Below are 15,789 nucleotides of genomic sequence, written 5' to 3' on the forward strand. Positions count from 1 at the left end.
GATGTCCTCATCCCATGAAAGTATTAATCATATTTAAAATTAATTGGCCTTGTCCTTCCAAGTGGTAATGGTCACATGTTTGGAGAGTAAAACAGAGGGAGCCTGGGCAAGTTGCTGCAGTCTATCTTATAGATGGTGGGCAGCAACAGTGAAGAAGGGAGTGAATGTTTATGAATGTGGCCAGTATGTTGATTAAGCAGGCTGCTTTGTCCTGGATGGTATAAAGTTTCTTGAGCATTGTTGGAGCTGCACACAGCCAGGCAAGTGGGGAGTATTCTATTACATTGCTGACTTATGGTTTGTTGTGGTGAGTTACACGTTGCACGATTCCAGCCTCTGACCTGCCCTTGTCATCACAGTATTTATATAGTTGGTCCAGCTCAGTTTCTGGTCAGTGGTAACCTCCGGATTGTTGATGGTATGGGGATTCAGTGATGGTAATAAAACTAAAGTTTATTTATTAGTCACAAGTAAGGCTTACATTAACACTGCAATGAAGTTACTGTGAAATTCCCCTAGTTGCCACACTCCAGCGCCTGTTCAGGTCAATGCATTTAACCAGCATGACTTTCAGACTATGGGAGAAACTGGATCACCTGGAGAAAACCCATGCAGACACGGAGAGAACATGCAAACTCCACACAGACAGTGACCCAAGCCGTGTATTGAACCTGGGTCCCCAGAGCTGTGAGGCAGCAGTGTTAACCACTGTACCATCGTGCCACCCCATGCCATTGAATGTCAAGGTGGAGATGGTTGGATTCTCCATTATTGGAGATGGCCATTGATTTGCACTTGTGTGGCCTGATTGTTGTACGGCACGAACTGCGTCAGTATCTAAGGAGTTGTAAATGGTGTTGAATTTTGTGTAATCATTAGTGGATCTTGCAGATCTGTCCTTACGATGGAAGAAAGATAATTGATGAAACATCTGAGGATGTTTGGGCCGAGGGTACTATCTTGAGGGACTCATGCAGCAATTTACTGCGTCTGAGATGTTTCGCCACCAGCAATCACAACCATCTTCCTTTGTGCTGGATTTCATTTCAACCAGCAGAGAGATTTCCCCAATTTTCATTGACTTCACTTTTACAACATTCCCTGATGCTGCACTTGACAAAATGCTACCTTGATGTCAAAGATGGACACTCTCATCTTACCGCTTGAATTCAGTTATTATGGCCATAATTGGCTTAAAGGTGTGGGATGCCCTTTGGTTGTGAAAAGTGCCATATAAATGATTTATTTTTTTGGGGCCCTGGTACAAAACCCTGCTTCAGGGGAGGGTGAACAAAGAATTTCCAGAAGGCGTTCGATATGGTGCCTCACAAAAGGTTGCTGTAGAAGGTTAGGGTACACGGAGTTGGGGGTGAAGTGTTAGCGTGGATTGAGGATGGGCTGTCTAACAGGAAGCAGAGAGTTGGAATAAATGGGTGCTTTTCTGGTTGGCAGTTGGTGACTCGTGGAGTATCGCAGGGATCAGTGCTGGGGCCTCAACTGTTTACTATTTACATAGACGATCTGGAGGAGGGGGCTGAGTGTAGGGTAACAAAGTTTGCTGATGACATGAAGATGAGTGGAAAAGCGAATTGCGTGGAAGGCGCGGAAAGTCTGCAGAGAGATCTGGATAGGCTGAGTGAGTGGGCGAGGACTTGACCGATGGAGTATAAAGTTGGCAAATGTGAGGTTATCCACTTTGGAAGGAATAATAGTAGGATGGAATATTATTTAAATGGTGAAAAGTTGCAGCATGCTACGGTGCAGAGGGACCTGGGGGTCCTTGTGCATGAATCGCAAAAACCCAGTCTGCAGGTGCAGCAGGTGATCAAGAAGGCGAATGGGATGCTGGCCTTTATAGCGAGGGGGATAGAATATAAAAGCAGGGGGGTCTTGCTGCAACTGTACAGGGCACTGGTGAGGCCGCAACTGGAGTACTGGGTGCAGTTTTGATCCCCTTGTGAAAGGATATGTTAGCCTTGGAGGGAGTACAGAGAAGGTTCACCAGGTTGATACAGGAGATGAGGGGGTTAGCTTATGAGGATAGTTTGGGTCTGTACTCAATGGAGTTTAGAAGGCTGAGGGGAGATCTTATAGAGACATATAAGATAATGAAGGGGCTAGATAGCGTAGACGTAGAGAGATTCTTTCCACTTAGAAAGGAAACCAGAACTAGAGGGCAACGCCTCAAAATAAGTGGGGGGGTGTTCAGTTTAGAACAGAGTTGAGGAGGAACTTCTCTCAGAGGGTAGTGAATCTTTGGAATTCTTTCTGATCGATAAGGGAATTAAGGGTTATGGAGAGCAGGTGGGTAAGTGGAACTGATCCACTTCAGATCAGCCATGATCTTATTGAATGGCGGGGCAGGCTCGAAGGGCTAGATGGCCTACTCCTGCTCCTATTTCTTATGTTCTTATGTTCTAACTGTACAGCACAGGAACAAGCCCTTGGGCTCTCCAAGCCTGCACCAATCATGATGCCTGCCTAAACTAAAACCATATGCCCTTATAGAGTCCGTATCCTTCCATTCCCATCCTATTCATGTATTCATCTAGGTGCCCCTTAAATGCTGTTACCAAACTTGCTCCCACCACCTTCCCAGGCAGCGTGTTCCAGACATTCACCACCCTCTGTGTGTAAAAAAATGTGACTCGCATATCTCCTCTAAACTTTTCCCCACACACCTTAATCCTATGTCCCCTAGTACTTGACTTTTCTACCCTAGGAAAGAGCATCTGACTGTCTGCCCTATCTATGCCACTCATAATCTTGTAAACCTCTATCAGGTAACCCCTCAACCTCTGTCGTTCCAGTGAGAACAAACCAAGTTTATCCAAAATAGTAATACCTTCCAGACCAGGCAACATCCTGGTAAACTTTTCCAAAGCATCCACATCCTCCTGGTAGTGGCGACCAGAATTGTACGCAATATTCCAAATAAGGCCTAACTAAGGTTCTGTACAGCTGCAGTATGACCTGCCAATTTTTAAACTCAATGCCCTGACCGACAAAGGCAAGGATGCCGTATGCCTTCTTGACTACCTTATCCACCTGCGTTGCCACTTGCAGTGATCGTTGGACATGTACACTCAGATCTCTCTGCCTGTCAATACTCCTAAGGGTTCTACCATTTACTGTATAGTTCCTACCTGCATTGGACCTTCCAAAATGCATTACCTCACATTTGTCTGGATTAAACTCCATTTGCCATTTCTCCACCCAAGGTCTATATCTTGCTGTATCCTCTGACAATCCTCTTTACTATCTGCAACTCCACCAATTTTTGTGTCATCAGCAAACTTATTAATCAGACCAGCTACATTTTTCTCCAAGTCATTTATATATACTATGAAAACAAAGGTCCCAGAACTGATCCCTGTGAAAAACCACTAGTCACAGCCTTTCATTCACCCATCTACTGCTATCCTCTCTTTTATGGCCAAGCCAGTTCTGTGTCCATCTTGCCAGCTCTCCTCAGATCCTGTGTGACTTCACCTTTCATACCAGTCTACCATGAGGTGCCCATTTCAAAGAACAAAGAACAACACAGCACGGGAAACAGGCCCTTCGGCCCAACGAGCCCGCGCCGCCGTCCCATTGTCTCAGTGACCTATTCATGATTTTAGCCTACGCCTAATGTGCGAGGATCAGGGAGGTCCAATATAGGGACAATTTGTTACCCAATCAATCAGCCTAAAAGCACATCTTTGGGATGTGGGAGGAAACCGGAGCACCCGGAGGAAACCCACGCAACCACGGGGAGAACGTGCAAACTCCCACAGACACAGGCCCAAATCCATGTGTCCGCACAGCAACAGAGATAGTCTCTGAGCTGTCATGTTGCCCTCGAGATGGTCCAGTTTAAGCACACTAACGACATGAAGCAATAGGCAACTCCCGAAGCAACATCCAAGAGCAGCCCACTACAACCTGCCGCATGCATGCCCCTTGCTGGACTTAAATGCCTGTGGAGACAAAAAAATTCATTATTAAACAGGCAAAGACTGTAACATCCCTGAGGCAAAAACGTAATCCCAAGCCTACAATGTTTAGTAAGGCCTGCTATATCCCTCTATATGTAGACCGCTCATGTGGCTGTCTAAGTGACTCTTAAACAACCCTAGCGTGCCTGCTTCCACCACCTTACTCGGCAGTGCATTCCACACCCCCACTACCCTTTGCGTGAAAAACTGCCCTCTAATATTTGTCTTATACCTAGCCCCCCTCACCCTAAGCCCGTGACCCCTCGTTCTATCCATTTCTAATAGCGGAAAAAGCTTACCACCATTTACTCTATCTATCCCCTTCATAATCTTATAAACCTCTATTAGATCCCCCCTCAGCCGACGTCTCTCAAGGGAAAACAGCCCAAGTTCGTTCAATCTTTCCTCGTAAGACAGCCCTTCCATACCAGGCAGCATCCTGGTAAATCTCCTCTGCACTCTCTCCAGGATCTCTACATCCTTCCGGTAGTACGGCGACCAGAACTGGACGCAGTACTCCAAGTGAGGCCTAACCAACGTTCTATACAACTGCAACATCAGACTCCTACTCTTATATTCTATACCCCTTCCTATGAAGGCTAACATACCATACGCTTTCCTCATCACATTCTGCACCTGCACCGACACCTTCAGGGACTTGTGCACTTGCACCCCCAGGTCTCTCTGCGTATCTATACTTCGGATAGTTCTACCTTTTATCGTATAACTCCCCTCCACATTATTCCGGCCAAAGTGCATCACCTCGCATTTCTCCGGATTAAATTCCATTTGCCATCTATCTGCCCAATCTACCAGCCTGTCTATGTCCTGTTGCATTACCAGGCACTGCTCCTCAGTACCCGCCAATCCAACCATCTTAGTGTCATCAGCAAATTTGCTGATCACACCACCTACCCCCTCTTCCAAGTCATTAATATATACCACAAATAGAAGAGGTCCTAGTACCGAGCCCTGCGGCACACCACTGGTGACAGACCTCCAATTGGAAAAGGAGCCTTCCACTACTACCCGCTGTCTCCTCCTCCCAAGCCAGTTCTCCACCCATCTACATACCTGGCCTTGTATCCCATGAGCCTTCACCTTTTCTATCAGCCTACCATGAGGGACCTTGTCAAACGCCTTACTGAAATCCATATAGACGACATCAACGGCTTGTCCTTCGTCAACCGTTTTTGTCACCTCTTCAAAAAATTCCACTAGATTCGTAAGGCACGACCTCCCTGTAACGAAGCCATGCTGCGTATCCCTGATCAGATTGCAGCGCTCCAGATGTTCATACATCCTGTCCTTGAGGATCCTCTCCATTAGCTTGCCTATAACTGAAGTCAAGCTCACCAGCCGATAATTCCCTGGGTTATCCCTCTGACCCGTTTTAAAAAACGGTACTACATTTGCAATCCGCCAATCCTCTGGGACCTCACCTGTGTCCAAAGAAGAGACAAAGATTTGCGTTAGAGGCCCAGCAATTTCATCCCTCACCTCCCTTAGCAGCCTGGGATTTCCTCTGGTTTTATGCATAGATTCTGTCCACTATCCTTGAAAGTTGGCAGCAGCTGACACAGTTGATGAAGAGACAGAATATCTGCTAGTGGTTAATGGTTCTACTGGCTCAGGAACTGTGAGGCTCCATTTTCATATTGACTTGTATTTGATGCAGATTTTTGACTTTGAACTGATGGACGAGGATCTTCAGTCACTGCTCACATTAAACAAAAACTGGAGAGTTTGTCAGCTAACTGTGTAAGTTGGTTGAATGTGGTTTTATCTTCACCGCCGGTGGGACATAGAGGCATAGGATGGAATTAAATGGGGAGGGGGGGTGGATTTTAAAGGGTAAGGGGAATGAACAGGAGACTGTCAAAATAAATGGGGCACGGAAGGATATGGAGAATGAAGGGGAAAGTGGAATTAGAACATAGAACATTACAGCGCAGAACAATCCCTCACCACCCTCTGGGTAAAGAACCTACCCCTGACATCCGTCCTATAACTACCCCCCCTTAATTTAAAGCCATGCCCCCTCGTGCTAGCATTCTCCATCCGAGGAAAAAGGCTATCACTATCCACCCTATCTAAACCTCTAATCATCTTATATGTTTCAATAGGATCCCCTCTTAGCCGCCTTCTTTCCAGCGAAAACAACCCCAAATCCCTCAGTCTCTCCTCATAGGACCTCCCCTCCATACCAGGCAACATCCTGGTAAACCTCCTCTGCACCCTCTCCAAAGCCTCCACATCCTTCCTGTAATGTGGGGACCAGAACTGCACACAGTACTCCAAGTGCGGCCGCACCAGAGTTGTGTACAGTTGCAACATGACGCTGCGACTCCTAAATTCAATCCCCCTACCAATAAACGCCAAGACACCGTATGCCTTCTTAACAACCTTATCTACTTGATTCCCAACTTTCAGGGATCTATGTAGAACATAGAACATTACAGCGCGGAACAGGCCCTTCGGCCCACAATGTTGCGCCGACCAGTCTTATTTTTAAAAAAAACATTGACCCACTAATCTAAACCAATCCCTTTTCGTCCATAAACCTATCCACCAATCTCTTAAACGCCCCCAAACTAGGCGCATTTACAACTGCAGCAGGCAGGGCATTCCAGTCCCTCACCACCCTCTGGGTAAAGAACCTGCCCCTGACATCCGTCCTATAACAACCCCCCCTTAATTTAAAGCCATGCCCCCTCGTGCTAGCTTTCTCCATCCGAGGAAACAGGCTATCACCATCCACCCTATCTAAACCTCTAATCATCTTATATGTTTCTATAAGATCCCCTCTTAGCCGCCTTCTTTCCAGCGAAAACAACCCCAAATCCCTCAGTCTCTCCTCATAGGACCTCCCCTGCATACCAGGCAACATCCTGGTAAACCTCCTCTGCACCCTCTCCAAAGCCTCCACATCCTTCCTGTAATGTGGGGACCAGAATGTGTGTTAATGTGTAGTTAATGTGGTGTACACATACACCTAGATCCCTCTGTTCATCCACACTATTCAAAGTCCTCCCGTTAGCCCTATACTCAACACATCTGTTATTCCTACCAAAGTGAATTACCTCACACTTCTCCGCATTAAACTCCATCCGCCACCTCTCGGCCCAGCTCTGCAACCTGTCCAAGTCTTCCTGCAAACTATGACACCCTTCCTCACAATCTACCACACCTCCGAGTTTGGCGTCATCAGCAAATTTACTAATCCACCCAACTATACCTTCATCCAGATGATTAATAAAAATTACAAACAGCAGTGGCCCCAAAACAGATCCCTGAGGCACACCACTCGTAACCGAACTCCATGACGAATATTTACCATCAACCACCACCCTCTGTCTCCTATCTGCTAGCCAATTCCTGATCCAATTTCCTAGATTACCCTCAATCCCATACATCTGCATTTTCTGCAGAAGCCTACCATGGTGAACCTTATCAAACGCCTTACTAAAATCCATATACACCACGTCAACTGCCTTATCCCCATCCACCTCTTTGGTCACTTTCTCAAAAAACTCAATAAGGTTATTAAGGCACAACCTACCCGCTACAAAACCATGCTGACTATCCCCAATCAATTCATTACTCTCCAAATAACTATAAATCCTATCCCTAATAATTTTTTCTAAAACCTTGCCCACAACAGAAGTGAGACTCACCGGTCTATAATTCCCGGGGAAGTCTCTGTTCCCCTTCTTAAACAATGGGACAACATTCGCTAACCTCCAATCTTCCAGTGCTATACCAGAGGCCAACGACGACCTGAAGATTAGAGCCAGAGGCTCTGCAATCACTTCTCTTGCCTCCCAGAGAGTCCTAGGGTAAATCCCATCCGGACCAGGGGACTTATCTATTTTCAAACCCTCAAGAATATCCAGCACATCCTCCTTATCAACTGTAATACTGTCTATTCTACTCCCCTGCAACCCAGTGTCCTCCTCAGCTATATTCTTGTCCTCCTGCGTGAACACCGAAGAGAAATATTGGTTCAATGCCTCTCCAATCTCTTCCGGTTCCACACATAACTTCCCTCTGCTGTCTATAACTGGCCCTAATCTTGCCCTAACCAACCTTCTGTTCTTAACATACCTATAGAACGCCTTAGGATTCTCCTTAATCCTATCAGCCAAAGTCTTCTCATGTCCTCTTTTAGCCCTTCTTAACTCACTCTTCAACTCCCTCCTAGCCAATCTAAAGTTTTCTAGTGCATTACCCGAGCCCTCAAGTCTCATCCGAACATAAGCCTCCTTTTTCTTTTTAACCAACGAATCAACTTTTTTAGTGCACCACGGTTCCCTAGCTCTACCAATTCCTCCTTGCCTGACAGGGACATACCTATCACGGACTCGCAGTAGCTGCTCCTTGAAAAAACTCCACATTTCGGACGTTCCCAGTCCCTGTAATCTCCTAGTCCAACCTATGCTTCCTAATTCTCTCCTAATAGCCTCATAATTACCCTTCCCCCAGCTGAAACTACTGGCCCGAGGTTCATGCCTATCCCTTTCCATCACTAAGGTGAACGTAACCGAATTGTGGTCACTATCACCAAAATGCACACCAACTTCCAAGTCTAGCACCTGGTCTGGCTCATTTCCCAGCACCAAATCCAATATAGCCTCACCTCTAGTTGGCCTATCTACATACTGACTCAAAAAACCCTCCTGCACGCTTTGTACAAAAACTGACCCCTCTAACGAGCTAGAGCTATAGCAATTCCAATCAATATTAGTAAAGTTAAAGTCCCCCATAACAATTACCCTATTACTTTCACTCCTATCCAGGATCGTCTCCGCAATCCTTTCCTCAACCTCTCTAGAACTTTTTGGAGGTCTATAAAAGACTCCCAACAGGGTGACCTCTCCTCTCCTATTTCTAATCTCTGCCCATACTACCTCAACAGACAAGTCCTCATCAAACTTCCTCTCTGACACCGTGATACAATCCTTGACCAATAATGCTACCCCTCCCCCCCTTCTACCTCCTTCTCTACTCCGACTAAAGCATTTGAACCCCGGGACCTGCAACAACCATTCCTGACCCTGCTCTATCCATGTCTCTGAAATGGCTACAACATCAAAGTCCCAGGTACTGATCCACGCTGCAAGTTCATCTACTTTATTGCGAATACTCCTCGCATTAAAGTATACGCATTTCAAACCCTGCTCCGCCCCACCCCCACGATGCCGTGCATTGCAGTCCCCATCTATGCCCCCCTCACTTTCACCCCCTCTACTCAGGACCCCACCCCCCCTCTGAATCAGTTTAAACCCCCCTGCATAGCCTTAGCAAATTTTCCCCCCAGGATATTGGTTCCCCTCTGATTCAGGTGTAGACCATCACTCCTGTAGAGGTCCCACCTTCCCCAGAATGAGCCCCAATTGCTCAAGAACCTGAACCCCTCCCTCCTGCACCATCCCCTCAGCCACGAGTTCAAACTTTCCCTCTCTCTGTTCCGCTCTACACTATCCCGAATTAGATTACATCAGGTGTTAAAGGTGATGGGGAGTAACCAGGAGAATGGGATTATGGAATGGAATGGGTGGGATATGGAAAGATACAGAAGTGAGCAAGAAAATGAATTAAAGTTGTTAGGATATTAAAGGGCATAGAGAATGAGAAGAGTGAGAAGAGATTGAGTTCCTTTGAGTTTGGAGGGGTTTCTGTCAACACAATGTAAAGGATTTCCTTTCCTATTAACACAACATAGGTAGAGCAGTTGCTGTCGTATACATGGATTTCAGTAAGGCATTTGATGAGGTTCCCCATGGTAGGCCCATGAAGAAAATAAGGAGGTGTGGGATAGAAGGAAATTTGGCTGATTGGATAATTAACTGGTTCTCTCATAGAAGACAGAGGGTGGTGGAAGGTAAATTTTCAGACTGGAGGCCAGTTACCAGCGGTGTACCAGAGGGGTCAGTGCTGGGTCCTCTGCTGTTTGTGATTTTTATCAATGACTTGGAAGAGGGGGCTGAAGGGTGGGTTAGTAAATTTTCTGATGACACCAAGATTGGTGGAGTAGTGGATGAGGTGGAGGGCTCTTGCAGGCTGCAAATAGACATTGATAGGATGCAGAGCTGGGCTGAAAAGTGGCAGATGAAGTTTAACCCTGATATATGTGAGGTGATTCATTTTGGTAGGACAAACTTGAATACAGATTACAGGGTCAATGGCAGGGTTCTGAGGAATGTGGAGGAACAGAGAGATCTTGGGGTTCATATCCACAGATCTCTGAAGGTTGCTACTCAAGTGGATAGAGCCGTGAAGAAGGCTTATAGTGTGTTAGTGTTTATTAACAGGGGGTTTGAGTTTAAGAGCCGTGGGGTTATGCTGCAACTATTACAGGACCTTGGTGAGACCACATTTGGAATATTGTGTTCAGTTCTGGTCACCTCACTATAAGAAGGATGTGGAAGCATTGGAGAGAGTGCAGAGGAGATTTACCAGGATGCTGCCTGATTTGGAGGGTAGGTCTTATGAGGAAAGGTTGAGGGAGCTGGAGCTTTTCTCTTTAGAGCGGAGGAGAATGAGAGGTGACTTAATAGAGGTTTATAAGATGATGAGGGGGATAGATAGTGTGGAACATGCAGAGACTATCTCCTCAGATGAATGTAGCTGTTACCGGGGGGCATAACTATAAGGTTTATGGTGGGAGATATAAGAGGAATGTCTGAGAAAAATGTTTTACTCAGAGAGTGGTTGGGGTGTGGAATGCACTGCCTGCTGTGATAGTGGAGTCGGACACTTTAGGAACTTTCAAGCGGTTATTGGATAGGCACATGGAGCACACCAGAATGATAGGGAGTGGGATAGCTTGATCTTGGGTTTGGACACAGCTCGGCACAACATCAAGGGCCGAAGGGCCTGTACTGTACTTTTCTATGTTTCTATAAAAAGAATGAATGAAGACACTTAATCTGATGTTTTATTTGTTTCCTCCAGGTTACAGGATCATCAGTTTTACCCATTTAAGGAATCCTGATCAGCCCAACTGGAAATATCTTGTTGCGACCCAGACTCCCACAGATTTTGCCTTCTGTGCAAAGTCATAGTAATTTACAAAGGAGGCCAGATCTCTGTGATCAATTCAATCAATCTCATTCCCCCCTGTCCAGGTCTATTTCCTTAAAGTACCCATTTAACTTCCATTTGAAATCATTGTTAAAGCTTCCACGACCTATGTGGACAGTGTGTTCCAGCTCATTACTACTCACTGCATTAAAACAGTTCATTTTCACATCCCCCTGCATCACTTGCCCAAAATCTTTACACCTGCATCCTCTAATCCTTGTACTATCAATTAATTGTCTATCTTATCCAAACTCAACATAATCTAATGCACTTCTGTCAAATTTCTCTTTAGCAACTCCAGCTATCCCAACTTAACTTTGTAACTAAAGCCCCTCTTCCCTGAAACTATTCTTGTAAATGACTGCACCCTTTCAAGTACCTTCAATTCAACCTATATTGCCTCTTTAAAATGCATAATTTCATACTTTTTATTCCATTTGCTACTCGACAGCTCATTTTGCTAGCCTGTCGACATCAAGTTTCAGGTGATCTGTGTCACCCTCACTGTTTGTCAAGTTTTGAAGTTCTACCCTGTTATAAAATTCAAGTCATTTATATATAACCAAAGAAGCAATAGTCCTAGTATTGACAATTGAGGAACACCACTCTCTACCATTATCCAGACTGAAAAACAACCATTTACCACAATACACTATTTTCACTAATTTTTTATCCAATTGGATACTGGCCCTCTTCCATCAATGTCAGTTTTGTAAACCAACTTTTTATGTGGTACTTATAGATAATAGAATTCATATAGACAATATCAACCACATTTCCTTCATCAAACTTCTGTTTCAATTCAATTTGATCAGTTAAGCACAATCTGTCTTTACAGATTTAGAATGGATCTCCTTAATGAACTCAAAACTTTCCAAGTGTTGATATTTATTACCTGATTTTTCTCGGTTCTGTTCCCTGGCTTTGGTGGCCCCTTTGTAAAAAGAGAATGGCTGTGAAGTTTTACTGAGCTTTATGCCATCATAATTTGATGATTTAATTTGGAAAATAAATTGTCAGAATTTCACATATGATTTAATGTGAACCCATCTCGTTAATTCCACACCCAACCTTCCAGTAAATAGGAACAGAAAGAGGTCATTCAGCCCCACAAACCTGTTCTGCCGTTTGATGAGATCATGTCTGATTGATTGGTATCCACCTACATTAGCTTAAGATCTATTTATCTTGTTGAGATAGAATCTAAACAAAATTCTATGTCAGATTTCCTATTATTGAGCTACTTTGTGTGGTGCAGATTTCCATTCTTCCACCACCATTTGCTAACTTTTATAGAATCATACCACGTACACAGAGTCAGACCTGTTGTACCTGCTGCACAGTCTGTTTTAATCCTTACACAGTGGACAAATAACTGCGAATAGACGTTAGGACAACCAATATTTATTTAAGACACACAATAATCACCCATCCAGCCAACAAGTTATCTTTACAGAGAATACGAGAGTTCAAGTCCAATACAAGACCTTGATTTAACTTTGTGTGACTGGCCAGTACCCAAGCAGATGTCGGCCTTTATCTGTGCACTGGTCTCGGTCATCCTCTGCATAGTTTGGTCCTTTGGTCTGGTCTGGCACTCTGGCTCTGGTCTTCCTTCCTTCTCAGGTGTGGTGGCTCTCCTCATGCTGGTCATCGCTGGTGATGGTCACCGATGTCGTAGCTCACTTGTGGAGTCAGAGAGAGACATTCTTGGTTGCGCAGCACCCTTTATACCCTGTTGGGTTTTGTGCTCCTTTTGGCCATTACCAATCAATCGATCAGGACTTGATTACCCTGATCAATAAAGTCCAATGGGATGCTGCCACACCAATCTCTGGATGTGTCCCCAATGGCCATGTCTGCAGCCGATGGGGGCACGTAGAGTACACACCTCCCTCCCAAATAAGGGGTTACGGCGCCCCCACATCTGGTAAACAACCCAGTTTGACCAGAAAGTCTTTTTTGTCCTGGAGATGACCCATATCCTGTGTATTCACCCATCTGGGTTGCAACCTGTTTATAAACAAAGAACAACCCAGCACGGGAAACAGGCCCTTCAGCCCAACGAGCCCGCGCCGCCATCTTAACAAAGCATTTTCCTACACCTACCTTGACCCGTGTGTATGCGTATGGTACCCCCATTGGAAACCAGATTCAGGGGAGAATAGTTTAGGGATAATTTGTTACACCAATCAGCCTAACAGCACATCTTTGGGGTGTGGGAGGAAACCGGAGCACCCGGAGGAAACCCACGCAACCACAGGGAGAATGCACAAACTCCCACAGACACCGGCCCAAATCCATGTATCTGCACAGCTAGCAGTGACAGTCACTGAGCTGTTGTGGTGCCCATCTGCTGGTCCAGTTTTAAGCACACACAACGACGCAAAGTACTAGGCCACTCTCGAAACATCCAAGAGCAGCCCACGCACCACCCACCGTGTGCATCCCCCTCGTTAGACAACAAGGTAATCTCTTTTTTTTAGGCTGCAGCCTGTCATTTTACTTCTTGCCAATTGCCCCAGCGTGCTTTATAAATCGCCATTTTAGGTGGCCCGTTTGGCCACAGACCCATCAAATCTTTGCCACTCTAAAAGTAGTCCCATCCTTAATGACTAGCATTGATTTCCATGTTATGCCGTCTTATCCAACACAATATAAAATTGTAGAATGATCAAGCACAAATGGAGGCTGTTGGTTTGGGTCAGCTGTTGGGTAGAACGTTCCAATTAATGCCAGTTTCCCAGGAAACATCACTGAATTTATCTCTAGTGGCACAGTGGTTAGCACTGCTGCCTCTCACGGTGCCAGGGACCCAGGTTCAATTCCTGGTTTGGGTCACTGTCTGTGTGGAGTTTGCACATTCTCCTCATGTCTGCATGGGTTTCCTCTGGTTGCTCCATTTTCCTCCCACAAGCCAAAAGACATGGTTAGATGCATTGGCCATGCTAAGTTCTCGCCGCAGTGTGGTGACTCGGTCATTTTCACAGTAAATTGATTGCAGTGTTAATGTAAGCCTACTTGTGATTAATAAGTAAACTTTAAATCACTTGACTGCAGAATTTCAATTTCATATATTGGTTGTGGAATCATTTAGCTCTGCCTATTACAAGCTGCTTCTGCTGTTTAGCATGCAATAGTCTTATAGCTTCAGTAGATCGGCACCTCATTTTTGGGTGCGTCTGGTGCTGCCCCAGACACATTTTTAATGCTTTTGCAGGATCTGAATGTCAATGACAAGACCCGTCCCTAACCATTCTTGAAAAGGTAGTGGTGAGCTGTCTTCTTGAACTATACTCATTGGAATTCAGAAAAATGAAGGGAGATCTTATAGAAACATGATTATGAAGGGAATAGATAGGAAAGAAGCAGGGAAGTTGTTTTTACTGGCGGATGGAACTAGAACTGGGGAACATGGCCTCAAGATAAAGGAGAGCAGATTTAGGACTGAGTTGAGGAGAAACTTCTTCACTCAAAGGGTTGTGGATCTGTTGAATTCTCTGCCCAGTAAAGCAGTTGAGGCTACCTCATTGAATGTTTTTAAGGCAAGGATAGATAAATTTTTGAACAGTAAAGGAATTAAGAGTTACGTGAGCAGGTGGGTAAGTGATCAGCCATGATCTTACTGAATGGTGGACCAGGCTCGAGGGGCCAGATGGCCTACTCCTACTCCTACTTCTAGTGTTCTTAACCTTGATTGGGGGGGATGAATGGGTTCCTGTTCAAGATGTTTCAACTTTAAGTGACCAGACTGCTATGTTGGCCAAATACTGGTTGACACTTAGGCTACATCAAGAGATATAGGCTGGAATTTTATTGCCTCACAAAAGGGAATTCCGTGTTGGCCTCGGGCAGGATTTTATGAGCCTTGCCTGAGCGAGGTCGTAAAGCCCCAACCCATAGTTTGAGCAGGAGCACTGTCCTAGTGTCTGAGACAATGTGCATAACTGGCTTTTAAAAAAAACTAACATTATTGACAAGTTATAGACTAATTGGCGATGTACCAACAATTGATTAAGTGGGCATTCAATATTTTTAGAGTATATAAAAAATAAAAAAAAGGCCTTGTGTGGCCATATTAGGAGAGAGAGCTGTTGAGAGAAGACTGTTGGCAGAGGAGGAGAGAGCAATGTTGCATAACGGTGTAGAGTATTATTAGTTTCATTCAACATGTTCTCAACCATTTTGAAGCCTTCACTTTACATCCTGGTCTGAGAAGGGTGATGAAAAGTCTGTGCAACTGTTAAAGAAACTACAGCACAGGAAAGGTCCTTCGGCTCACCAAGTCTGTGCCAACACAGATGCCTCTCTAATATTTTCTTGCCTCTACATGGTCCATATCTCTCTATTCCATGTCTATCCATGTATCTTTCCAATTGCTTCCTGAATCTGCTTCCACCACCTCCTCTGGCATCACGTTGCAGGCATTCACTGTCCTCTGTGTGAAAAACTTGTCCCTTACATTTCTTTTAAACTTTACCCCTCTCATTTTCAACCTATGCCCTGAGTAACTGACCCTTCAACCCTGGGAAAAAGACTCTGACTATCCGCTCTATCCAAGCCTGTCATAATTTTGTAAACCTCTATCAGGTCCCCCCTCATCCTCCAATGCTTCAATGAAAACAATCCAAGTTTGTTCAATCTTTCTTCATAATCCAAATCTTCCAAACCAGGCAACATCCTGGTAAATATCTTAGAGTCATAGAGATTTACAGCATGGAAG

General features: G+C 45.1%; 1 protein-coding gene across 3 annotated transcripts in view; it reads left to right on the forward strand.

The window, feature by feature from the left end:
• The window catches only part of LOC145341736 (aldo-keto reductase family 1 member B1), a 109,858-nt gene extending 96,566 nt beyond the window's left edge, over nucleotides 1–13,292 (forward strand). For all 3 annotated transcript variants that reach the window (XM_080186598.1, XM_080186599.1, XM_080186600.1), the window contains 2 exons: nucleotides 5,659–5,741; nucleotides 10,938–13,292. In XM_080186598.1, coding sequence (XP_080042724.1) covers nucleotides 5,659–5,741; nucleotides 10,938–10,977 — 123 coding nt within the window. In that variant the 3' untranslated portion in view covers nucleotides 10,978–13,292. The remainder of the gene's footprint in view (nucleotides 1–5,658; nucleotides 5,742–10,937) is intronic.
• Nucleotides 13,293–15,789: the final 2,497 nt, after the last annotated feature.

This window comes from Carcharhinus amblyrhynchos, chromosome 4, assembly GCF_965287045.1.
Source record: "Carcharhinus amblyrhynchos chromosome 4, sCarAmb.v2.hapA, whole genome shotgun sequence".
In the NCBI taxonomy this organism is placed as follows: domain Eukaryota; kingdom Metazoa; phylum Chordata; class Chondrichthyes; order Carcharhiniformes; family Carcharhinidae; genus Carcharhinus; species Carcharhinus amblyrhynchos.